The following is a 26,568-nucleotide window of genomic DNA, read 5'->3' as shown; positions in this document are numbered from 1 at the left end:
TCTCCAGCAGCAGCAGGACAGGGAGGATGGGCCGGGAGGGGGCCCTGACAAATATTACCTTGAAAATATGCACGTGCTGACATTTTCGTACAGTTATTAGACCGCAAGGAATCTTACGACTGAAGTGCAGCTGATAAAAAACTCTGTCAAGTGGACAGGCTGGTAAAGGTGAGGCGCATCCAGATTTCAGGTACGCAGCTGCAGAGAACTCAGGAGCTCATTGCCTCTTCCGCGGCAGTTCAGCACAAGCACTGCTCAGTGCTGCTGCAACGCTGCTCCGGGCAAAGTCCTTCTGCAGGCGTCTCGTTACTAATCTAAAACCGCTTGAAAACAAACACAACCAGGAGGCGTTCTGCATTGGTCAGCCTGTCTCTGGGCAGATGAAGGCCAACTTTCAGGCCAATTTTGTTATACGGAGCTTCCCTGAACAAAGCCGATCTTGTTCCCTGAGACTGAGAGCTGAGATCTCAGGTTAGACTGAGTTCTTCTGAACATACAGAACGCAGTGCTCCTAGCATTTCTTACCTATGGCTCCTTCCGCTCACTACTCTTCCCCAGGTGTCTCTATTTTTTTGCCTCTGTCCAGGCTGCAAGACTCAAAAAGCAAAATACTTGCCCTTCTGGAAAGGAAGGGCCTGTGGCCAGCCGCACTATTGAGGAAAGCTGCTGTCACAGCCTTCACGGCCTCAGGCTCCCCCAAGGCCCCCACCCACACCCATGAGCCGGGAGCCCCATTTCAGCTCAGCCCAGTCCCTGCCTGAGCTACGTCATAGCTCTGCTGGTCTCCAGCCCTGTTTCTGGCCCCCTTGCCTTTGGCTCCTCCATGGGTCCTGGGCTCCCTCCACGGGCCCTGGACCTGGCTCCTCGCTCACCGTGGCTGGCGTTGCTGCTGGAGCCCATTACCAGCACCCGGCTCTGCTCAGGCTCCATGGGACTGTGCCCCGTCCGCGAGGGCACTGCCCACGCTGCTCCACCCTCAGCTCATGGTTCGCCTTCGCCTAGGCAAAGTAACGAGTTCCAATTACCCAAAAAGGTGGACAACCACCACTCCTACCAGGCAACATAAGGATTTCAGAACAGGTCTAGCTCCTGTCTCTGTCTCAACCCTGGCAAGGTGGTAGGCTTCTGTCTTCAACCAGAAAAAAGGAGGAGCACAAGAGTGATCCTGGGAGACGCTTCAGCCCTGCCTATTGCAATTCCTCCTGAAGAAGGGAAGAGATGACACAGGCTAGGGGACAAGTGGAGCGGGAAGATGGACATGGTTGTCTCCAGTTTGCCTTTGGAGCTCCTCTGTCCCCGCGCTAATGGTAGAGCTAGACTTTGCTGGAGCATGAGAAAGGAAGGGAAGCCAATTTTAAGTGTTCTCAGTGAGGACCACGGAGCAGGGGAAGTCCATGGGCTCTGCTCATTTACCTCACTGGAGCTGAAAGAGGGGATCTGCGATGGCTGGAGAGTCAGTGTCCTGGGGAGCCGATCAGTCAGAGCAAGGAAGGCCTGTGCTCACTTCAGGCAATGGCTTTTGGCCTGGGCTTCGCCCTTGGCAGCAACAGAGGCTCATGGTGCCCCGGGGAAGTATCAGACTTGATGAACCCCTGCTGCTCACCACCACTGTTGAACATGACTGATAAGGGACGTGAGATGTTGCAGAAAACGTCTGTGCCCTGGGATGACTACCAAAGGTCCTTGGCAGAAAGAGCAGGGCGACAGGGCAGACCAGGCCTTCTCCGGGCATGGCAGGCGATGCTGGGCTCTGCTCTGTGATGGAGTCTCTCGAGGCACAATCAGTATGGCCCGCCCCATCCAAAAAGGCTGGCCTGGGCCTGGTTCACGTTGCAGCTCCCCTTCCTCGCTCTGCCCTCAGCCCTACCAAGTCTGTCACCTGCTATATCACCCCACTCCCCAAAACTGCCTACATCAAGTCACACCACATTGGTTCCCCCTCCGCCTTGTGCTTGGGGCCTGGGCAAAGGGGACAGAGACAGGGCTGCCCAAGGCACAGCGTGCCTGGTTCAGTGCTCTCCCAGCACCGGGGGGCTCTTGTCAGGCTGGAGAGGCTTGTGGTGCCCGTGGGGCTGCAGCAGACCTGGGCAGAATCACAGAACCAGAGAATAATTGTAGTCGGAAGGGACTTCTGGGGGTCTCCGGGCCCACCCTTCCCAAAGCAGGTGGTATTAGACCACGTGGCTCATGGCATTGTCTAGTCGAGTCTTCACTATGCCCCAAAATGTGTATTCCCTTTGCTCTGCCCCCCTGTTCCAGCGTTTGGCAACCCTCCCGGTGACAAAGTTTTTCCTTACGTCCAGTCAGAAGTTCCCATATTGCAATTTGTGCTGTTGACTCCTGTCGTTGCGCACCTCTGAGAAGAGACTGGCTCCATCTTCTTGACATGCTCCCGTGAGGCAGCTGCACACAGCAACAAGACCCCCCTTTCCCTTCTCTTTTCCAGGCTGAACAAACCTGGTGCTCTCAGCATTTCCTCACATGTCCTGCGCTCCAGTCCTCAACCATCCCAGGAGCCTCCCCTGGACTCACTCCAACCTGTCACTGTCTGTCTGCTAACGAGCAGCCCAAAACCAGACACAATGCCCAGATGTGCTCTTACAAATGCCTAATGGAGGGGAAGAATCACTGCCCCGGACCTCCTGGCTCCGCTCTTGCTAACACAGCCTCGCATGCAGTTGTGCTTCTTTGCAGCAAGGACGCACTGACGACACGCGGGCAACTTTGAGTCCACCAGGACCCCCAGGGACTCTTCTGCAAAGCTGCTGTCTAGCCGGTTGGCCTCACGCCTGGACTGCTTCATGGGAAAATTCTGATCCAATTGCAAGACACCATTGCATCACGGTGTCCCTGGGGAAGCATCCAACCCCAGTGACCCCTTGCTGCTCCCCACCACTGTTGAACGTGACTGATAAGAGATGTGAGATATTCACAGATGTGAGATGTGAGATCTGTATCCTGGAAGAACCAGCAAAGCTCACTGGCAGAAAGAGCAGGCAGACAGGGCAGCACAGCACCTCTCCAGGCACGGCAGAGGATGCTGGGCTCTGCTCTGCGACACACTTGCTCTGGGCACAGTCAATATTGCCAGCTGTCACGGGGGAAAAAATGTTCCGTTCACTCAGTTTAACCAAAATAGGAGCGTAGTTGTCTATTAGCAGCATTAAACTAATGAGCAACCAGTGGACTCTACATTCAGCATCAGCATCAGGAATACAGACAAACCACGGCACTAGACCCAAAATGTTAAATACCTACAGATTTCCAAACACCCATCTATAGCCAATCCCAAAGACAGTCTAACCACGCACACACACACACACACATCAGCCTGCAAGCTGGCTGCAAGGCTATGACAGGGAGGATGCTCCATCTGGCCAAGACAGAGGCCTTGATGCCATCCGGGTTACTTCTTTCAGTGTCAAATGGGCTTTGCCTACTGCTGTCTCCACTCCAAGGTCTCTCCCTACTGCTGGGGATTGTCATGCTTCTTTTACGCTTCTGTTCAGGCTGGTTCCTTCTTCGTTCCAAAAGTCTCTCTGTAATTCCCTGCTCACTGTTTAATCCAGCTGATGGTCGTCTTTCTCTGTAACGTGATCAGCTGATGGTCCTCTTCCTCCTTAACGCAGACAGTTTTGGCCTCACACCCTCCAGACAGTTTTCTGTCTTTGATACAGTCACACACACTGGTTATAGTCATGTTCTCATCTTAGCAGGGTTTGTTATCCAGGTCATTTGCCAAAAGGGGACCATGCGGGCGCTCCACACCAGCCCTGAATAAGGAAGGGGGCCAGGGCAGGGCTCACAAGGGGACTGCCCCTCCTGGGGCTCTCCTCAGCCTCAAGTCCACTGCCAAAATTGCCCAAATCAAGTCACACCTCCCCGCGAGGCAGAGGTCTCCCCTGTGAATCCCAAACATCATTTGGGGATTCTGGTGGCAGAGCTTAGCCTCCACCCCTTCTCCCAGCCTTTCCTCCCTCTGGAGGCCGAATAAACTTCTGAGGAAGCAAGATCTGCCTCTGCCTGGTGTGGGTCTTGTTGCAGCATGGGGTGCCCAGCACAAACCTTTCTCAGCACAGAGGGATCTTGTCAGGCCAGTCCCAGCTCTCTGTTTTCTGCAGTGCCTGGTGCCCTGTAGCTCTGACCACAGCAGAGCTCTCTTCTACCAGCCTAAGACAATAAATGCTGCTTAGGGCTTCGTGAGAGTCCTCCAGGGGTTGCAGATGGGTCCTGTTCTCCACCTGCTGCCCATACTATCTGTACCTGCCCCAAGGCAAGGTAGACTTGTGGAATCTTTCTGCAGAGGATTTTGTGGGATGCGCTTAGGGAGTCCGGTGCTTCCAGTCAGTGTTCCAGGGGTCTAGCTGCACCAACGTGAAGGCTTCCTGTGGTTTGCGAGTCTCACGGGCAGAGCTGCTGCCACGGTTGAGGTGGATAGGAGCTCAGTGCACTTTCCCCACCATCTCCAGCAGCAGCAGGACAGGGAGGATGGGCCGGGAGGGGGCCCTTCAGCAGCTCCCCTCACGGCCACCTCCTGATCCATGTGCAGAAACGCACCAGCATCTCCATCCAGCTCGGGTGAAGGCCAAGCAGAGGCTCAGCCAGGGCCGGTTGCACCACAGCGGAGCTCCAGCTGGGGCCACAGCCAAGCCACAGCCCTGCCGCCGTCCAGCACGGCCGTTGGCTGCAAGGAGAGGAGGGACGGCCACCCCAGGCATAAAAAGCCCTCCCTGTGGCAGGGGGAGCAGACGGTGCCCGTCGAGACGAGACGAGACGAGACGAGACGAGACAAGCACTGCCGGAGCCACGGGAGCTGGGCCATGGAGCAGTACTTCTCGGCCACCCAGAAGATGGAGCAGGAGGTGATGTTTCCTAGCCTGCTCCGAGGGGTCTTCCCGGAGCCCGACGAGGCTGCCCCTGCTGCCGACGGCCGCAAGGACCTGTACGAGCGCTACCAGCTCCTGAAGTCCATCAAGCCCGTGGTGGAGAGGAGCCTGGGGTCCGCCACCGAGCAGAGCCTGCCCAGCGCCAGTGTGCACAAAGGCCCAGGCGATGCAGCAGATGCCGATCTGGAAGAGCGCCTTTCCCACCACCTCAACGGCTTGCAGCAGGTCCTCACCCACCTCGCCAGAGACGCCAATGCCCTCACCCGAAGGTACAGCCAAATCCTCGAGCAGATCAACCTCAGTGATGGGCAGCCCAGCTGGTGAACCTGACCCCCGGCCTCCAAGGTAAGAGCTTGGGGAGGAGACACAGAGCCCAGGGCAACCAAGCAAGAGGGGGCCTGTGTCCCTTAGGAGGTCTTGGGGAATTGCTGTGTCATCGGTGTGATCCCTCCAAATGCCAGCAGATTCGAGAGCTCCATGCTGAAAGTGGGGAGTCACCTCTTCCCGTCAGTGTAGACCTTCCTGGAGGATTGATGTTATTTTGCTGGGGCTGCTAGAGTAGGTCTTTCACTGGGCAAGCCAGGGACAAAAACACCCTGGACGGGTCTTTGGCGTTAGGGCACATGCTCTTGCAGAATCCATGGGCGTGACACGAAGGGGAGGATGCTGCCGTCACACGTCATCTCTGCCTCTTCCCACAGGCCAGCTCGCCCTCCAAGCACCGAGGCAGCTCATCCCGGAACACTGGTGCTGCACAACAGCAGCGGTTTTGACCCTGGCAGAACCACATCTCTTCTTGTCCCCACGCGAAGAGGCATCTGCCGTCTTCTCAGAGGTCCATCGGAAGAGCTGCAGGGCTCGAGACATACCTCTTTATTTTCAAAGAGCAGCATGCAGACGACTGCATTGCACCATTGCACTGAGAACTCTTGATAGTCCCTCGTAAATGCTGAGCCCCTTCTCCAGCTGGTACCTGGACTTGGAGGAGAGTTTCCCCCACTCCTTGCTAATAAAACTATTGCCTTGAAGGTGCTTGTGAGGGTTGGTGTTTTCCTTCCGGCTGAAGGCCTGCCCGAGGACTCCCCCAGGGCCAGGGAAGGGGAAAACAGCTCTTCCAGCAGCCCCAGACTGGTCTCTACAGGCAAGACTCTACCCCGTCCTGGCAGGGCTGGTCCTGGGCTGAGTTCTCCTGTAGCCATGCTGCCCTGGCTCACTGTGGTGGGCATAGCCACTTTTAAGCCCCAGTGGTGGAGGGAGGCAGGCCCTTTCCTCGCATGCATCTTGCGCAGGATCACCCCCTCACAGGGATGTGGATCCTGGGACATGAGGGTCCTGGAGCCGAGGGACATCACTTGCCCTGGAGCAAGTGTGGCTGGACACTTATCCCTGCTCCAGCAGCTGCATCCAAGATTATAAACAGCTCCAGCTAGCCTATGGGTTTTGGCCTGCGCAAGGCTTCCTCCCAGGAAGAGGTACTTGAGAAAGTGCCTCCAGACAGTGCACCGAACGGAGGCTGCACACTAGGGAATGCAACAGCAGTGGAGGGATCTAGGCCTGATGCACTTCTGAACAATGTAGTGAGAAATCCATTACACCAGACTGGTAATTTGAACTAACAAAGAAACTTTGATGACTGTTTCAGGAAAAGTTGGAGGACTCCTTTTTACCAGCTGCCCTGCTGTCCCCTCAAAGTGCGCTCCATTGCTTGAAGTGTAGCTCAGAAAGGGTACATCAGGATAGTCACTACACATTCACGGAAAAGGGGAGGAGGTAAAATCTACACAAACACTAGAAATTTTACAGTCATTTAAAGACCATTTTCAGATATTTCATTGGGGATATCAAGCCCTTGCTGATTTTTGCCATATTCACAAAGACAGCGTCAAGATCTTCTTTTGACATTTTGTGTTTTGGGATTCAAGCATTTAAATACATTTGGAAGTACTCTGACCTTCAGACGGGCTGAGCACTTGGACCCTGCAGTGAAATTCAGAAGAGCTGCAGATCTTCAGCATATCTGGAAAATACTTGTGTTCATCCCCAAACACTTGTGGATTCAGTATCCACAAACCAAGTTGGGAAGTGGAAAGACTGGATCCTGGTCATCATCCTCAGCAAAGAAAAAACAAAGTGAGAGTGTAACATATAGAGGGAATCAATTACAGAGAGCATATATCTTCCCTGGTGATACAGAACTGCTTTCATAGCCAGCCTTTGGCTTTGATCCCACTACAATGTCTGCAGGGGCTGGTTCAGAGCATGCTCAAAAGTTGGGAAAAATGCTAATGAAAAACAGAAAGCAGGAATCTACACATCTACTTTCTGTTTTGTTTTTTTTTTTTTTAAATGCACTCTGCATAAACAATATTTTATTTTCACAATTCAAATAGTCTTAATAATTGAAAAAGGAATGAATCAAAATTATTATCATATTACAAATATCAATGTTACATATACATTGATGATATAATCATAATGTTAAAAGAAAGAATAATGAAACGTTATGTATTTAACCATAACTTTAATTATATGAAAGTGAATAATCTTTTTTTTTTCCAAGCCATGGGCATTTGAGCAGTTACTAACATACAGCTTGCTTAAGTTACCAGTACGGAACTGGTTCAGTGGACTGCATCTTGTGACACAGGCTAGTAGCTGCTGAAGAGATCCTCAGCGAACGGGATAGAAATCCTCCAAAAGCTCTCCTATTCTTTTCTTTTCTGCAAAAGAAAATGAAAGGAATTGGGAAAACCTGTACAACATTGAGGTAGACATTGAAGACTTAAACAACTGTAAAAAACAAAACAAAACAAGAAAAACCCCTTCATCTTAACAGGCCCCCCTAAATTTTACAAGAATAAAAACAGCAAAACAACAAAAAGAACAAGAACGACAAAACATAATTTCTAGTTTCATTAATTGTTTTGTTTATCCTTCACCGGCATGAGTTTGGTCTATTCCTTCTTTTGTAGCTCTGCAATTTTTATATTAAATTAAGCTTTTCAGTATCAGAAAGGGTCATCAAGCAGCTGATTTGCTGAGTGAGAATGTCTACTTTTACATCTTAAGCTTCCTGACTGCTGTTGGAATTTATGTTGCAAATCAAGCGCAAAAGAGAGAGCAGCCATTATGACTTGCTAGAGAGGAATGGATTCTATCAGTAGCACCTCAACATACTGATATAGATTAATGCTTAATAATCTGCATGTTATGGCAAATTAAGGTCTTTCTTAAAATAACAACTCATTATACCTTTTGTCTTAAAATCTTCCGGATGTTGCTTTACATACTCAAACAATTCTCTGTCCAGTTTAGCATGTATATATTCTGCACGCTTAGTCAGATAATATCCAACAAACCAGCCCACAGTCGTAAACAGAATCTGGCGGTGAACACCTGGATTACGATGAGAAAGTCCAAAGTGATCATTCGGCATGAGTAAGAACATAAATAAAATAAAATCTCCTAAAAGACCACCCCCTCACAACAATAAAAACCTCATGGGCAAATACTAGGGGATCCCTCCCTGCCCTTGGAAACAGGCACTGACTTCAGGTCAGCGACTCTTTGGTGGGTGCCACTGTTGCTGCAGGGTGGCCTCCTGCTTTGCCTCCCCGGCTCCTCGCAGGCACATCCCCGAATCCCACAGCCCCTTCCCCAATGGCAACCCCAGGCAGGCCGCCCCACATCCTTCTTCCTCTGGTTTCCCTCAAGCCGCTTCGGCCACCACAAACCTGCCCCTCACCTCGCCCTGAGCACCCTCAACCCTTCCCAGGTCCAGCCAGCCCCCCTCCAGGTCCCCGAAGTCCCCACAGCACTCCTCACCTAGGTAAACCTCCCCTGCCCCTCACCCTCCACCCCCTATAGCCCTCACAGTCACCCCAAATCTCCCTCCTAAACCCCGTTAATACCCCCCTCCCCGGCCCACCCAGCACATCCAAACAGGTCACTCACCTCAGGCCCCCCCCCTCAAAGTCTCACAGACACCCCAATCCCCCACCCCATATAATGCTCCTCGCTCAGCCTCCTCCATCCCCTCCAAGCCCCCACCTAAGTAAATCTCCCCTAACACCTCCCAGTAGGCCCTTTGCCTCACCCCCCCCCCAAATCCCCCTGCCCCCCCCAGCCTCTTCAGCCCTCACATGCACACCAAATCCTCCCACCCCCTGTCCCTCTCCTCATGGCCCCCCAGCCCTCACACCCACCCCAAATCCCCCTGCCCCTCTTACAGCCCCCCCACCCCTCACACACACCCCAAATCCCCCCGCTCCCCCTCTCTTCACACCCCCCCACCCCTCACACCCACCCCAAATCCCCCCCACTCCTCACACGCACCCCAAATCCCCCCACCCCCATCCCTTTCCTCAGGGCCCCCCACCCCTCACCCCCCCCCAAATCCCCCTGCCCCCCTCTCCTCACACCGCCCACCCCTCACACCCACCCCAAACCCCCACGACCCCCTCACACCCCTCCACCCCTCACACCCACCCCAAATCCCCCCGCTCCCCCCTCTCACACCCCCCACCCCTCACACCCACCCCAAATCCCCCCTCCCCCCTCTCCTCACACCCCCACCCTTCACACCCACCCCAAATCCCCCCGCTCCCCCTCTCTTCACACCCCCCACCCCTCACACCCACCCCAAATCCCCCCGCTCCCCCCTCTCCTCACACCCCCCACCCTTCACACCCACCCCAAATCCCCCCTCCCCCCTCTCCTCACACCCCCCACCCTTCACACCCACCCCAAATCCCCCCGCTCCCCCCTCTCTTCACACCCCCCACCCCTCACACCCACCCCAAATCCCCCGCTCCCCCCTCTCCTCACACCCCCCTACCCCTCACACCCACCCCAAACCCCCCCGCTCCCCCCTCTCTTCACACCCCCCCACCCCTCACACCCACCCCAAACCCCCCCGCTCCCCCCTCTCTTCACACCCCCCCATCCCTCACACCCACCCCAAATCCCCCGCTCCCCCCTCTCCTCACACCCCCCCACCCCTCACACCCACCCCAAATCCCCCGCTCCCCCCTCTCCTCACACCCCCCTACCCCTCACACCCACCCCAAACCCCCCCGCTCCCCCCTCTCTTCACACCCCCCCACCCCTCACACCCACCCCAAATCCCCCGCTCCCCCCTCTCCTCACACCCCCCCACCCCTCACACCCACCCCAAATCCCCCGCTCCCCCCTCTCTTCACACCCCCCCACCCCTCACACCCACCCCAAACCCCCCCGCTCCCCCCTCTCTTCACACCCCCCCACCCCTCACACCCACCCCAAATCCCCCGCTCCCCCCTCTCCTCACACCCCCCCACCCCTCACACCCACCCCAAATCCCCCGCTCCCCCCTCTCCTCACACCCCCCACCCCTCACACCCACCCCAAACCCCCCCGCTCCCCCCTCTCCTCACCCCCCCATCCCTCACACCCACCCCAAATCCCCCCGCTTCCCCCTCTCCTCACACCCCCATCCCTCACACCCACCCCAAATCCCCCCGCTCCCCCTCTCCTCACAGCCCCACCCCTCAAACCCACCCCAAACCCCCCCGCTCCCCCCTCTCCTCACCCCCCCACCCCTCACACCCACCCCAAATCCCGCTTCCCCCTCTCCTCACCCCCCCACCCCTCACACCCACCCCAAATCCCGCTTCCCCCTCTCCTCACCCCCCCACCCCTCACACCCACCCCAAATCCCCCCGCTCCCCCTCTCCTCACAGCCCCCCATCCCTCACACCCACCCCAAATCCCCCGCTCCCCCCTCTCCTCACACCCCCCACCCCTCACACCCACCCCAAACCCCTCCACCCCTCACACCCACCCCAAACCCCCCCGCTCCCCCCTCTCTTCACACCCCCCCACCCCTCACACCCACCCCAAATCCCACCCCCCCTCACACCCCCCCACCCCTCACACCCACCCCAAATCCCCCCGACCCCCTCACACCCCCCCCAAATCCCCCCGCTCCCCCCCCGCCCCGCACCGGCTCGGAGGACGGGCCGGTGGTTGTAGCCGTTGTCCAGCAGGGCCGCCAACCACCCGGCCAGGCCCAGCCACACCGACCCCTTGTTGACCAGGGGCGGCGGCGGCAGCGAGCGCGACTCGTCCGGCAGGAACACCATGGCGGCGGCCCCGCCCAAGGTGACCGGGCGGCGCGGTGCTGCGCCGAGCCCGTCCGCCGCCGCCGCCGCCCAGCGCCCGCGTTCCGCCGCCGCTGGGTTCCGGGCTGGGCGCGGATTTTAATTAACAACCAAAATATAATCCCGACTTTTTTGTTTTATTTTTTTTTTTGGGGGGGGGGTGGAGGGGGAAAGCCCTGCGGAGGCCCGGCGCGTGATTCGCAGCCTTTGCCGCCAAGCTGCTCCGCTGCTGAGCTTGGGCCGCCTGGCACCACAGGCCGAAGGGTGAGCGTTGGTGCGCCCCAATTTTAATTAAGGTGTGAAATCAAAACAAGCTGGTTTTTCCCCTCTGTTCTTCCTACCGCGGGATTGATGACTAGGACTACAGCACAAGCTAGGGCAGCGGGTGTCTTTAGGGATATGCAATTGCATAAAACCAGTTGCAACAGTGGTTGGATTAACTATAAACACAAAGTCCTAAGGTCTTCAGAGTCTATTCCTTAAAAACTTTGTTAGCTTTCGTCTGCAAGGACAAGGTTTGGAAATTCCTTAATAGGAGATGCTGAATCCAACCAAGTTCAGACCTCACGCTTTACAGCGGGGGGCACCAGCTCTTGAAGGATTTGCATCACAAGTGCCCAGCTGTGCAACACTAGTAGCCTTTCCTCCCCCCCCCCCCCCATAAACAAAGGAAATGAGACTTATCAATTTCAACATCTAAGTAAGCCACACGACTGTTGTGACAGCTGGTTTGAAAGTCCCAAATATCAGAAAGTTTTCAAGCATTTAATTAAATACTACAATTCCACACTCCCGTTTCATTAACGGCAACGTTTTGGCCCACACAAAGCTTCGAGGGACAAAGAGAATTGGGAATAGAAATGAAGGAGGCGCCAATCCACTGCAGAGTTTCAAAGCAGCTACCCACAAAGAGTATGGCAAAGCAGAAACCAAGGGGCTGTAATGCAAACTGCAACAGAGAAGTCTGAGAATGAGCTCTCTTACTCTCTCTGTTCATAGTATGAGCACGTATTTACTTCATTACGGAAACGGTCCAATGCTGTTCTCAGAGCACCCGTTCTGACAGCCATCCGCTGTTGCAACGCACTATTTTAACATCCAAGATTTTTAAAGTACATAAAGAATAACTAACTATTTAATCAACTCTCCCCTCTAAGGCAGCTACTCAACATGGAAGGCGGCCAAGAATTATTGGGGGGGGGGGGAGGGATGAATCCATCCCTTTCCCCCTCCCACACAGTTTTGCCTGTAAGATCTAGGCTCCAAAAGAGACTTCAATTACTAGAGCAGCATCTTTTAGGGTTGCTGATGTAGGGTTTAAAATGGAATAAGTCATGGCCAGTAGGTGGGATGGACAGTAAGTAGGACAGATGGTAACTATCACCTTTACAGATTCAAAAGAATCTTTGCACATGATTCAGCAGAGGCAAAGCAGGATCTACCTCACTTTCAAAGTAAAGTACTAGAGAAATGGTTATGCGGATGCTTGGTCTTTTGTCATTAGCTGCAGTCTGATGTGAATTACTAAGGAATGCCATTTTCCACCCACGTGACTTTGAGGAACTATCCTAACACCAATGAATCTGGTAATCTCATCTCCAAAAATTCAGCTCAGAGTTTTACAAAGGACCTCAGGACAAGTTTTCAGCCAGACACTGCTATATCCTTATGGTACAGGGCTTCCAAAGCAGGGCGCACACATGAGCTAAAAAAACTGCAAGAGATGCTCAGGACAAAGATACCAATTTAAAAAAAAAAAAGTCTTTTATTTACATATTCCACAATATGTAGTTACTATGCTCTCTTCTACACAGCAATAATTCCTTGTCATCTGCCATATTGGTTTTCACTGAAATACAACATTAATGAGAAAGCCAGGGAGGTTTTCTTCAGGACAGAAGTCTGGACTTTTAAAACAGCCAATATGAATACAAAGTCTTTTTCATTAAGCTTCACAGTTTATTCATGGCAAGTGGCACATGTTATTGTCATGAGCTCTTCTGATAAGAGGTATTCTAGTTGGACAGTACAGGGGCGTTGGGGGAAAAAACCCTCCACTCCTCTCTTCCACGGAGAGGAAAGGTACACGTACCCCCTGCCTTATCAACAGGTGTATATTCTTATGACAAGTCCTCACAGTGCTGAATGATCCTTTCAATGGAATAACCTGGAGCTGGTCCCAATAATGCCGCTTTACTCTGCCTTTTGTCTAACTGAAGTTGGTTCAGTCAAGACAGAGACATACAGTTTCAGCCAAGCGTACGCGATACCTAGAGCACAGTAAACGGAGGTCAACAGCAGAGGGACAAAAGGAAACGTCAGTTTCCAAGGGGTCAGAGGAAATATAATTTCACAGAAGATTTCCAAAGGCACTAGTTGAACGAGGTAGAGAGTTTCAAGCCAGTTAAGAAGAGGCCTCTCTCTCCTGTCAGCGGAAGGAACAAAAAAAAAAATTAAAACACGTTACTAGTAATAACCATTCTATTTTTCAACTATCATTGGTAGTGAGTATCATTCACTACATCTCAGTAAGGCTTTAAACAGCAATTAAAACAGCTTGCAGTAGGAAAACACATAATGAAGAAATTGGGAATCCTGTTATGTGGCTTTTATACCAAGTTCTAAGATTTTTGTTCAGCAGAAATGAATGTAGGTAAAAATCTTCGCAGGTGGGATGCTTCAACCCATATTATTGTCCTGCTGTGGCAATAACTGAACAGAGAGACCTTCCATACTTCATATACACATTTAGTCCATGGAAGTTCTCTATCTAAAGACTGGAAGCATCAGATCTATCTTAAACATCCTCCCTCTGCCTAATTTTCTGCAGAATTTATGCATCAAAGTCTCTTGCAAAGAGCATGGGAATGTGAATGTGCTTCTGGAAGAAATCTGGTTTTTGGAAAGTTAGGAAGAAGAGACTGGCAAAAGCTCTCGAGCTCTAGACAGAAAATAAGCTCTTGCAGAAGAGGTCCTAGGTTAGAGCTCTTGAGCAGGAATGATTTAAATTCTGGAAGAGCAAGGAGGACAAAGCAGTCACCTATAAGACCAGGCGACTGACTTAGCAAGCACAGCTCCATGGCACTTCCAGTAGCTATTTTATTACAGCTTGGCTTTACCATGAAAACTCTGGAAAATGGGATAGTAGTGACTACAGAGGATGTAGTGATAAGCACCATCTTTGATCAAGTGAGTGCAGGATAAGTGGCCTGTGACACTGCACTGGAGAATTCAGGCAATTAGTGTATGTTTTGACAACCAAACATTTGCAAGAGATATTTGCTGACAAATTACGGCTTGTCAGGAAAATGTTATTCATAGCCTGCCACTTACACACATGAAAATACTAAGCCCTAATGCAAAATGCAATAGTATTCACAACTCCTAGCACAGATAAACAACCTCTAGAGTACTCAGTTTAATAAATGTTCTAATATTGAATTAAATCCTCACAAGCTACCATTTTGTGCATCAAAGCAGGTGTAGATTTACCATTTTCTGTAACTAACTGGATAGCTGTCCCAATTCAAACACAACAAGGATGTTTTATAACAGCCCTATCCTAAGTCTTGCCTCCTGAGACTAGGACAGAAATATCATCATCTTTTGATGAGTAATATTTCATTTCGACAGCATCCATTTCCCAAGCCATTCAACCCTGATGACAATACACTCTTCCTAGAGACAGAACTGGTTTCACTCTTGGCTTCGGGCAGTTTGTTTAATTACCTGAATAGAGATTTCAGTGAAGAGAAGCTATAAACAGTAAACAGCAGCATAAGGAGTATTTTAATTGGAAGTTCTGAAATACAAGGAACATTTTTAAAATTAATTATAAAGATATCGTAATTTATAAGGCAAAAATCTAAGTAATATCATTCAAAGTCGCATGAAGTTAATTACTTTCTCCAAACAGCACAAAAAGTCTTACTGCTTAGGACACCAAATAAATGTGATATATACTTATTTTTAAGTAATATACCAAACATTGCAACACATGTACTTGAAGTATCTACAAACATATTGAACACACTGATTATAATTGCAATACATGACAGTACTGCAAAAAAGATTTTTCCCTGTAACTTCTGATTGTTTTTGAACGGGAAGCGCAAAATACAGAAGTGAAAGCCAAATCAAAGACATCCAGTTCTAGGGTGCACGCTGGATACAGGCTAGTTAAGAGAGCATGCAAAGGAAGTTACTAATTTCTCAGGGCTGCAGCTTCTCCACTGACAGTAAGCATCATCATCAGACCAAAAGGAGAATGTCTAGATTTGGACTATATCAGAAGGATGCCAATCATTATACAGAAGTTGCAGTGCTGTTGTAGCTATGATGGTCTAAGGGTTAGGTGAAGCAAAGAGACCTTAATTACAAATGGAGAGAGGGGAGAAGGGAACAGTTTCTGGTCACAAAGACAAATCTGCTCCGTCTCTACACATTCTTATCTAAGTTAAAATGGATGCTGCTGCAGGATCTTTAGTTTAATGTACAAGAATGTTACTGAATTTAGAATCACTTCTCAAGCAACAATGCTTTTGGTAGATGGCATAAAGTCAGTTGGAAAACAAGAAGCTTGTCAGGTTTAATCTCAGATTGTCTGTATCACTATTGTTTCACAGGATTATGTTAGATAAGGGGAAGTTTCTAGAACTGTGACAGAACTAGGAGTAAGAAATATTTACTGCAACAGTTTCCCATCTCTCTCTTTCTTCTTTAAGTCTATTGCTCTTCCCCTACTTTTTAAATAACGTTTCCTTTCACCAGTTGGGGAGTTTGGATTTAGGGAAACATGCTGACATACAGCCTCTTACAACTTTCAACATTTTACATAAAAAAAAAAAAAAAACCCAAATATTACCTACATGCCACCTCTAGGAAGAAAAAGAATTAAAAAAAAAAGTTAAAGTATAGTAAGAAGGAAAACATTTTACCTGGCAATGTGAACAACAATGGAAAAAGAGAAAAATGCCCTGTGGTTGTCAGAATCAAGTAGATGCTAGCATCCTTTGCTCTCTGAACAGACAACAAGCTAAAATGACAAGAATGCGTGTTATACTTTCATCTTTTAGAAAAGAAATTTATTTTAGCTAAACAGTACACAAAACAGAAGAAATTGAAGAGCAGCTTGAGTGGGAGTCAAATGGAACCCGAGCTCCTCCAAATACTGCCAATATTGGCATCTTCTTTCAAACCACATCATAAAAAGCAGGAGAGGGTCAGCCAGGAAAATCAACCCCAGAAAACCACACTTCCACTGAACATCAATATCAGAAAGTTCATGGAAAATTTCCATGAATAGTCTTTTTCCTTTACCAGCTGGCTGCAAACACTATCATCCCTCCTTCCTCTCTTTCATTTTGTTTTGTCAGTATTAATTCCTCCCCTCCCAAAATTCCTATTGCAAAGGAATAGGAACAGCACTATAAATTTCTAAATAGAACAAAACGAAAGTTTGCAGCAATACTGGTCAGTCAGCTTATAAAGTATACCCTTACTTCAATCCTGAACAGGCCCAAGTTCCTTTGGTAGCAACTAAATACTGTTTTTTGTTGAGTATAGTACAGAAAGTCTCTTTCCTCAGTTGGCTCCCAAACAATCTACGTAACATTTTAAATACGAGCCGCAGCACTCATCCAGTACCAGCTTGATCTGCACAGCAGCTAAAAGACTGCGTTCTTTTTACATTTGTCCCTGCCAGAATAGATCTCAAGCCCTAACTAAAGAACTTGATCAACTGCAAATGCTTAGTCGATTAAATATATTAATACTCATAAGTGTCAGTCCTCATTCTTTGCTCAAGAATCAAGGCTTGAATTAGCTGCAGTCATAGCTTTTATGTCCGAGTAAAAGAAGCCTTACTCAATAGTTGAGAAATGAATGAGCCACCACATCTAAAACAGTGACAATAAGCCAGATATTAACAGTTTCATTTCTTGTCATATTCAGCAGCTTAACTACCATGCCTTCTTGGCATATGCAAGTGTCTCAGCACCCATTCCTCCCTCTCGTTCACATCACTAGTTCTACAAAACGGTTGTGTCCAACTACGAAAACTCTTATGACACGCAATAAATACTCTTTTCCAGTTGTACTGATGGTCACATCTGTAATCAAAAGAGATGGTGGGACAGGACTTTCATCCACTAAATGCAGACTTGGTTTAGCAAATTTGACAGTATATGCCCAACTGTTCAAGCCAGGCAAGCCAATTCATTTTTCTCTTGAAAAGGCAAGGTCAGAAGACATACAATAAACAGGTCTTGATTTTTCTGGTGCAATGGATTTACTGCACAAATGCAGTAGATTTAGTGGAAGAACAAAACGACCTTGAGAAAGAAGCCTGCTTTCAACCACCATCCAACACCACTGAAACATTTCATCAAGCCTGCTTCCATATTGTCACTACAGAAGGGAGGCTGTAAGGGCGAGCTGAATGAATTGTTTTAAGGGCTGTGTGGCCACATGTGGCCTAAAGTCTGAATCCCTGTCCTCTATGAGCAGTTCAAGGTGTTTTTTGTGTTATCCTAATGGCTATCAAGCATCTGAATCCACAGGCATTGATCTCCTGTTATTGCATGCATCGTAATACACCTTAATGTTCAAATGGAGAAAGAAGAGAGTATATAGTGGGCAGTCTTGTCTCTCAGACTTCTGAACTGATTGCTTAATAATCTCAAGATCATACACTTCTCTGTTCATTCTTCCACTCATCTGTAACTATAAACTCTACTTAGAGCTTCTAAGTAGCAGCTATTTTAAAGTAGAAGCCAGTACTACTTAGCATTTCACAGAAGATACTGTTTAACACCACACTAGTTTCCTGTGTATGCTATTCTACTAGTGTCAGCATGTTCTGTTTCTAAGACCGCTTTTCATTGGTGGCTGAAGTTAGTTCTGCCAGAAATGCATCGAAACTTTTCAGCCTAAGGCATTCTATAAACATCTTCATTCTCTAATGTATACTGAAAACTAAGTGATCCTCTTTTGATGATTCTTCAACAAGTGCCTGCAGGTTCAGATTGGCAAGCTACAGCTTACAGAACTCACTTACCTTAAAGGCAGAATAGCAAGAAGTACTGCTTTTTCATGCACGTGCCAGCCAAACATGAAGGAGCTCAATGCACAAAGCACAACACACTGAAGAAAGCCTCTGGGCCCTTGAGGTTTAAACCAAAGACAGAAAACAGAGGGCTAGAAACAACAGGCAAAAACAAGACTTCAGTGAAAAGCTTAACAATCCTGAACGCAAGTTACTGACCACAAGAGCTTTTACAACGTTAATAAACACAACTGCACCCAGGCTGTGCTTGCATGGCACAAGCACTGTACAGCATGGGAGGAGGAGAGTCTATATGGGTGCATAATGAGTACTGCCCAAAGGACATCTCCCATCAGTATAACAGGAAAAAAAGTTGACAGACTTCAGCTGCACAACCAACACCCTGTTACTTGTGTTGCAAGAAACATCTCTGAATCTGACTCACTAAACTCATTTCACAGGAGTTACTACCTAAGGGTGTTGAAACAAAGATATTTCAGGTCAAAGACCAATACAATCACTCATTAGAGCAAAAAAAAGACTTTGTATCCAGGTAAGCATTTATTGAACCTTCAATTCTTTGCTTTTCATATGGAGAACAGCATTTGCCTGTAGCTCACACTATTAGGAAACAGAACAAGCTTCCCAAACGATTCCGTCAATATCTCTGTTCAGCCCCTGTCTCTTGATTACTAGTTCAACTACCTTCTATCACAAAAAATTACTTGTAGCTCAGTAGGCAGAGTGGTTTTGATCCAAGATTGCTTTTATTAATCTCATTATCACTGTAGAGCTGACACAGGCCATAACTCTTAGTCATATTTTGAGAAAGTGATATTGTGTATCAAAAAAAAAAAAGAAGATATTACTTCAACATTAGTTCTAATTACTTTTTTCCTGTAATTTTTTTTTGTTTTTGTCGTGGAATTAAAGTCTCACATGGAATGTATGCTAATCAAACAAAAGCCAGTGAGGACAGGACACAAAGTTTACAAAACCATTATTTGTTCTTACCAATATAGATACTAAAGTACAGATTAACGTTGTTAGTGGAGTCACAGAAGGGAGGACAGTATGCTGAAATTCTTGAACCAACCCTCCTGTCATTGAGGCTTTAGGAATTTTTGTGGGGTCAAGAAAGTTAAACTTTAAACCTGGAAACAGAAGATAAAAAAAAGCACAAACTAACGAATGTTAAAGAAAAGAAAATAAAGTAGCTGTAATACAGACCTGAACTAAGTATATGTCTGAGCTGTTTCTTTTTTTAAAAGATGCCAGAGAGGTAAGATTGGTATCTGACCTAACAATTGGAAACTGTTAGCATGTACTCTATTATGTTGATTATCAAGAGGTTTAAGGCAATCTGAAAATCTAATTTGCTACCTGGATTTCATATGGGACGGGAAGACTAGAATTCATAAAGCTACATCCACAAATAAGCACCAAATACCAAGATGAGCATACTGTACCAGCAACCGTTAATGCTTTATCCACAACATTGTACAAAGCCCAGAAGTTAGGGGCCCAATAAGCATGGCAGAGGCCTCGCTTGAAAGGAAAAAGCCGTGAAATGACTTGAGGCAGCTGACCCTAAGGAAAAAAAGAATGAAATATAAGTGGCCTCTTTAGAGGAGACATATTTTCGTAACGCTACGTTTTCTAAAAGTTCAGGGGATAAAAGGTGAAAAAGGAATCATTACCAATACTACGAAAGGGCCCAATGAAAGAGCAGAAACAAGACAGACAATCAATCCTATAAGAGTTACACGAAGAAAACTGAAACTTCTCCACTTCAGGGACCCATCTACAAGAAACAAACAGATTATGAATACAGATAGCAAAGCAAGGGGGGAGGGAAACAAAACATTCCACCCTAATAGTGAATTGCTAGCACATATACACCATTTATAACAATATATATCAATATATTCAATTGCTTCCTTCCATAGTTACTTTACAGTACAACAGTCTAAAAGAAGAATGTTAACTAAGGAACTTGGGCATCAGTAAATTAAGAATACAGCTCTGTATCAAACTTATTACTTATGATAATAAGACCATGACAATTTTTGGACTAGATCACAATCAAAACTGCAGTTTCTTATGGATCAGTATACAGCTGTAAGTAGAAGCCTGTGGCAGGAGTTACTGCATATGAAGGACACATTGTGTGAGAGACTAACACAGGCCTGAAACCAAAGACATACTGTGCTACCTTGAATATGGGGCTACTTTTATCGATCAATAAATTGCATACTATTTAAGACTTTACTGAACAGAAATAATTCCTATTAAATGATAGGAGCATCATTTAATAGATGAGATTAGTTTAGCATGAGATTAGTATGACTTCCAATTCAGAAGGACAGTATCTTTGCAAGCCATTTCTCAGAGTGAGTTATTTGCTTAAAACCAGCTCCTGTCATCTGTCCAGCCACTGTCCCTTCAGAACTAGATCTGTATTTGTTTGCTTGTAACTATTATTTTCCATATCAGAAAGTTGTATCATGGCATTGCTTTGAAAAGAGGTTTTATTTGTTTGTGCTCTTCGTGAACGTATGCCCTTTTTACTTCTTCCACGTTGGAGCTTCTGCCTTATCCAACGTTTAGCTATCTTCTCTTTCAAGAGACGTGCCTTCTCTGTTCACGTGAGGAATATCAAACACTGGTCAGTGCTAAAAATGAAGAGAAACTCAAAGGAAGACTTTGGAATAACCTCTGATGCTATCTGATCATTCCATATTTACCCAGAGTACTTCCTATAGCTTCAAATTGCCTTCTGCAGTTGGTTCATGTTGGCTTTACTTAATAAGGAACTCTCCAAACCCATAAATTTTACAAGAACAAGTACACTTTAAAGAACTTTCCAACTCTACTTTCCAAGCAGAATTTATTCCATTTGACCTACAGCCATCTTGTTATAAAGATATCTGCTTATCTTGTCTTCCATAAACATCACTTAATAAACACAATCCCCCCCAAAGTGTGTGAAGAAACATACACATCTTACCTGCGTTATTTGCAGTAAAACAATAGGATCGCAACAAATAAATGCCATATGCTGGGGCCACATACACATAGATATGTTTGAAATGCAGAAGAACAGCAAAAAGAGCAGCACCCTCCAAGTATCTTTTCTAAAGGGGGAAAAAAAAAACCCTCAAACTTCTCAATTTTTCCTTTGGTACAAGGTTTTAACGGTACTCCCGCTGCACACTTTAGCGGATAGAACATTTATCACAGGCATAAAGCTAAATGAGTTTTTTCTTCATTACAAGTCAAAATTACAAAGGAAATACTGTCACACACACCAGACAGAGAGAAGGAAACTATTTTGCCACATGATACTTGGAAATTAGAAGAGGTCTCATCTCTCTGCTGCTCAGAGGCATGTTTTCTAAGGAGTGGTATCTTATAAGGAGATAGCATGGCAAGAAGACATGCCACATTGTTGAGGTATAACACACAATCTAGCTTTCTCACAGAGAACGGGAATGCTGCATCATCAGCAAGCAAGCATTTCTGATGAGTTCCAATGCCTCTTCTTCCCCAAAACTTAACAAATAATTAGATATTCACCTTAGCGCACCTCAGCTTTGAGCCACTCCCATTAACTTCAACACAAGCAACACAGTGAAGTGAATTAAAGCACCAAAACACACATGATACGACCAGAACAGAGCCACTCAAGCTTACCTGACATAGTCGGGCAATAGAAAGAAGCATCAGCCCAAACAGAAAGCCGTTGTATTGGAAGTGAATATCTAAACTTGAGTCAAGAAAGGAATAAAGTAAGGTCTCTTTACTGCTGTCAGTTGCTTGGAGAGACTCAAACGTATAGTCAACAAGCTCAAATTAAAATGGAAATTAAGCCAAGAAAGTAACCTTAAATTTGCTCAAAGTGGATATAAAAATCATTATTTAATCTTACTTGCAAGTACAGACACAAGATCCACTAACACTAGTATATTAGCATGATGAAATAAAGCAACTCTTAATAAAAATTTGAGTACGTGTGTCCCGTGCAACTTGTGATATAAAATCGAAACAACTAAAAGATTACTATGCTACGTTAAAACTTCCTGGCATACTGCCATTAATGAATTTCTCCAGTTCTTAAATTCTTAAGTATTGGTATCTGCCTGGCATTATATTTACGGTTGCAAATGGTAACTTCACTTGCCACTCACAACCTGTCATCAGCAGGAACTCGGACAGATTGGGAAGGCCAGCGCCCTGAACTACAGAACGATAATTGTCGTCATTTTCTCCTCTATGTTCATTCTTTAGCTAGATTGATGCACGTTATGTCGAGACCGAGTAACAATAATTAAACCTCCCAGAGTTATTTTTATATCCTCTTTAAAGGGTCACTAACTCTCAGGCAGAATAAATCAATTCAATGCAACTTGAACGTAAAACACTTAAGATTTTCCTTGCCACGGGACAGACCTAGAACCAGGAAAGAGTCTCTCCCCTAATATTTCTGTAGGCAGGTGGAGAAGGAGCAGCCAGCAGAACAGGCATGTCGCTGCCAAGCTGGTCCTCCTGAAGTTCTGGCAGATCAGATCAAAAATTGAACGTTTTCCATTTGGCCAAATAATAACTCTCATGAAAAAATGAAGTTTTTCAGCTAACCTCATGAACATAGCTAGCAACTTTACTTTCTATGATAGAAATAACGTTTATCGGTATGTACGAAATGCTGTAACAGGTTAAGAAAATGAAAACAAAAACAAACCACAATGATTTGAAAGGATACGATCCACAATTAACAACCCAAAATTCCACAAAAGCAGAGCAGCCAGAATAAATGTTGGTTTTTCCATAATATCCTTTCCAGCTCGTTTCCCATTTACACATCTGCAGCATCTGAATAAGAGTAGTATGAAAGGAAAGATTAATTGAAACAGCTAACACTAAAAGCAACAACTTTTTTTTTAATTGGAAAGCGCATTTAACTTGAAGATATCTACTTTATTAGCATAAAATACAATAATAAAATTTTTGCTAAATTCACCAAGTCAAGAGAATGTCATGAATAAAATTTAGTGAATAAAAGGACTTTAAAGTTAAATAACTGTAGTATTTTCCACATGCTAAAGTTTACGTTAAGTAACTTAAGGAGTCTCATGATTATAATAATAATATTATTTATTAATATTTATTGAATAATAAAAACCTGTATAGTTGTCATAGCTTGTTTACTATGAATTTCTCACCCAATAACAAAGTACTGCTGTATCTGGAGACAGTACACCAAGTCGTATTTAAAGTCCTCAGGAAGATATTACCCTATTCCTGGCTCCCGTCAAGATTATAAGCTATATTTCTATTGTTTTATAATAGCTTATTACTCCTCAGTGTGAAGCCTTATGGTCTGCATTATGCTGAAGGTGAGATTAAGAACTTAGGGATGACTTGTGTTGATTTGGTTTAAGCAGTGCCATCTTAAAAGAACAAGCTCATTCATGTGCCTTTGAACCAGAACAATGAACGGGGGGGCGGGGGGGGGGGGGAACCCCACCCCAAACCCACAAATCAAAGCCAGCCTACTTCTGATACAGAAAGTAAAAAAAGGAGTTCACGTGCTGCAATGCAAAAACATATAACTTTGTCCATTTTATTCCATCTGCACAAAATCTGGGTAGAAAGACTGTTATAACCAAATCATTATGGTAGGCAAAACAGCAATTCCCACGACATCTTCCTCCACTCTACGCTTTAGGTATAAGATGAACACTTACGCTTTGCAAAGCCAAGGTACATTTAAAAAAAAAAAAAAAAACAACACACACAACTGCTAGTATTGTGCGTGTGCGTGTGTGTAAGACTTGGATTAGTCTTTTTTTTCTGGCTTATCAGCAAGAATAAAAAAAAAATAGATTCGTTTAGCATATTTGATCATTGGGTATTTAATCACAAGTTTCCTTCACATTTTTGATCAGGAAGAACACAGTAATAAGAAAAGTATTATGAAAAAACAGTTGGGCTCACCTAACCTGCCAACATGTACAGATCCAATCATATGTATAGCAAGATCATCTCCAGGAATAACAAAAGAGCTAATTTGCATTTAGCAGCATGTTCTCAATTTCTCTTGGAATAGGTTAAAACAACTTTGATTTTCCATGTATTTACAAGCTCATCTGTACAAATAACTTCTTGTTATTCTAGAAATCAGGATTTTAAAGACTACCCACTCTCCCTAAAATTAGAACATTAAGACTTACTCACGAACTGCATATATAAAAAGGGTATCTGTAAAGATGACAGAAAATCTTTGGAAAAAGACAGTTGCATGGCTGGAATAATTTAGATTTTGGATAACCAACATTTCTGGGTCAAAGTACTTGGCAACGTGCGAAAGCGCATATTCAAACCAAGCAAAAAATGGTGGATAATCCAAGGTCCACTCTGAAGTATCCTAAAAACAAGAGAAGATCAAGTAATTCAGCATTTTGAATAAGGCATGCTATTTAAAAAACTTCATATACAGTTAAGCATAGCAAGTCGGTCAACACATTTTATCTCAGTAGCCCTTACTCAACAGAAACTCCTTCACAACAGAAGAACTAGCTGTACAGAGCTTAACGTGATTTGAGCTTTTCTGGTGTAGTACTGGTAAAAAGACGGGATACAGACTCACAGAGTAGTTGAGGTTAGAAGGGACCTCTGAAGATCACCTAGTTCAAACCCCTGCTCAAGCAGGATCACCTAGAGTACATTGCCCAGGATCGGGTCCAGACAGCTTTTGAATATCTCCAGAGGAGACTCCACAAACCTCTCTGGTCAACCTGTGCCAGTGCTCAGTCATCCTCACAGGAAAGAGGTTTTTCCTCATGTTCAGATGGAACTTCCTGTGATTCAGTTTGTGCCCGCTGCCTCTCGTCCTGTAGCTGGGCACCACTGAGAAGGGTCTGGCCCCATCCTCTTGACACCCTCCCTTCGGATACTTGTACACACGGTGATCACATCCCCCTCTCAGTCTTCTCTTCTCCAGAATGAATAGCCTCAGCTCTCTCAGCTTTTCCTCATCTGAGAGATGCTCCAGTCCCTTCACCATCAAAAAGGTTGACATGTCCAATATGCCTGTAGCTTACACACAGTTTAACCCCCTCCTCCCCAAACCATCCAACTTACTTCATAGTACCACTGGGACAGAGGCAAGTTGTGAGTGATGGCAAGCCAATTCCTATGTACTTCAAAATCTGTGGAATGACTAAAAAAGGTTTATATTAAAAGTCACATATATGTACTTAGAAGAGAATCATTTTAGAGTACCTCAATCATAGACAAAAAGCCTACATCAATTAGCTCTAGAGTAGCTTCTAAAACTTTAATCAAGTAATTCGAACAGTACCAAAGAAGCAGTATGAGCTTATACCAAAGTCAAAAAGCTGACCTATAAATAGTTTTGTGATGTTTAATGCCCAAATTCCTGGTTTTGACTGACTTTTCAACTTAATATCTTTCAGAGAAATAAAGAGCTACAATTTTTTTAAATCTGCATGATAAGCAGTTAACATTACAGCGTTAATTGGAAAGTGTGAATGACTTAGAACACTTAAAGACCCTGGATGACAGCCACAGGGAAGGCTACAAGCATGCACAAAAACAGAACAAGGCTATTCTGTTCTGAGAAAGCAAAAGCCAACAGCAGGAAAAGCTCCTTACTCTGGGGGGTGGGGGAAGAAAAAGCTCTATATTGCTAAAAAGGCAAGGAGGCAGCAACACTCAGTAACATCTTTCCTACAAAAGGCACTGCATTAAGGAAATAAAAACATTCACTTGGCAACTGAAGACGTTCTTACTGCGGCGTCACACCAAAGACAAACCACGAGGTCGGATTTCCAAAGGCAGCCACCCGAGCCGGCAGCACAAGCCCTGCTGCACTGCTACCTACCCCGAAACCGGCTGCTTTTGCAAGGGAAGGTTTCACAAGGACCTGGCAGCTCCTGAAGAGACGGAGAGGGCAAAGCCAACCGCGCCCCCGCCACGGCTCCAGCTCAGCCGCCCGTGAGACCCCCCCCCCAACCCGGCCGTACCGCTGCCCCCAGCCCCGAGGACGGAGAGAGGAGGGCTCTTACTACGTGGGGATGAGGAGGCACTTGAGGAAGGACACGCCGAGCGCCAGAGCGCGAAACCACCTCCGTCTCGCCGCCGCCGCTGATGCCGCCGCCATTGCCCACGCTGACAGGGCCGCCGCGCATGCGCCGTAACGGCAGCAGCCCTCCCGCCCGGACCGTTTAAACCGCCCAGCGCCGGCCGTTGCGGCGCGTGCGCAGACGCCGCCGCCGCCGCCTCAGCGGTCGCGCTGCGTAGCGCAGGGTTGTTGGGGTTGTGGGGCCGGCGGCTGTGGGGTGGGAGTGGACTTTGTGTGTGTGTGTGTGTGTGTGTTTATTTTTTTTTTAGTGGAAGAAACTGCCAGGCTAGAAGAGGGATGAAAGTCATAAGGATAATAAGTTAAATGTAGTGTTTTCCTGTTAGACAGGCA

General features: G+C 46.7%; 3 protein-coding genes across 3 annotated transcripts; 1 reads left to right on the top strand and 2 right to left on the bottom strand.

Annotated features, from left to right (window-relative positions):
* The first annotated feature begins 4,740 nt into the window (after positions 1-4,740).
* LOC104137783 (mid1-interacting protein 1-B) lies at positions 4,741-5,918 on the top strand. The gene is made up of 2 exons (XM_009688000.2): positions 4,741-5,231; positions 5,588-5,918. Exon 1 carries the CDS (start codon positions 4,821-4,823, stop codon positions 5,208-5,210), a length of 390 nt encoding a protein of 129 aa, XP_009686295.2. The 5' UTR covers positions 4,741-4,820; the 3' UTR covers positions 5,211-5,231; positions 5,588-5,918.
* Positions 5,919-7,387: 1,469 nt separating this feature from the next.
* On the bottom strand, positions 7,388-11,134 carry NDUFC2 (NADH:ubiquinone oxidoreductase subunit C2). Its single transcript, XM_068930661.1, has 3 exons — positions 10,870-11,134; positions 8,139-8,282; positions 7,388-7,606 (listed from the first exon to the last, which is right to left on the bottom strand). The coding sequence occupies exons 1-3, from the start codon at positions 11,006-11,008 to the stop codon at positions 7,557-7,559; spliced, it is 333 nt and encodes a 110-aa protein (XP_068786762.1). The 5' UTR covers positions 11,009-11,134; the 3' UTR covers positions 7,388-7,556.
* Positions 11,135-11,771: 637 nt separating this feature from the next.
* ALG8 (ALG8 alpha-1,3-glucosyltransferase) lies at positions 11,772-26,346 on the bottom strand. The gene is made up of 13 exons (XM_068930660.1): positions 26,162-26,346; positions 25,215-25,293; positions 24,305-24,498; positions 22,834-22,943; positions 21,768-21,835; positions 21,082-21,208; positions 19,772-19,875; positions 19,541-19,661; positions 19,086-19,225; positions 18,084-18,223; positions 15,964-16,061; positions 14,756-14,828; positions 11,772-13,451 (listed from the first exon to the last, which is right to left on the bottom strand). The coding sequence occupies exons 1-13, from the start codon at positions 26,254-26,256 to the stop codon at positions 13,220-13,222; spliced, it is 1,581 nt and encodes a 526-aa protein (XP_068786761.1). The 5' UTR covers positions 26,257-26,346; the 3' UTR covers positions 11,772-13,219.
* Positions 26,347-26,568: the final 222 nt, after the last annotated feature.

Source organism: Struthio camelus, chromosome 1 (genome assembly GCF_040807025.1).
Source record: "Struthio camelus isolate bStrCam1 chromosome 1, bStrCam1.hap1, whole genome shotgun sequence".
Taxonomy (NCBI): domain Eukaryota; kingdom Metazoa; phylum Chordata; class Aves; order Struthioniformes; family Struthionidae; genus Struthio; species Struthio camelus.
Note: the sequence above shows the minus strand (reverse complement) of the source record. Positions and strands in the feature narration are given on the sequence as shown.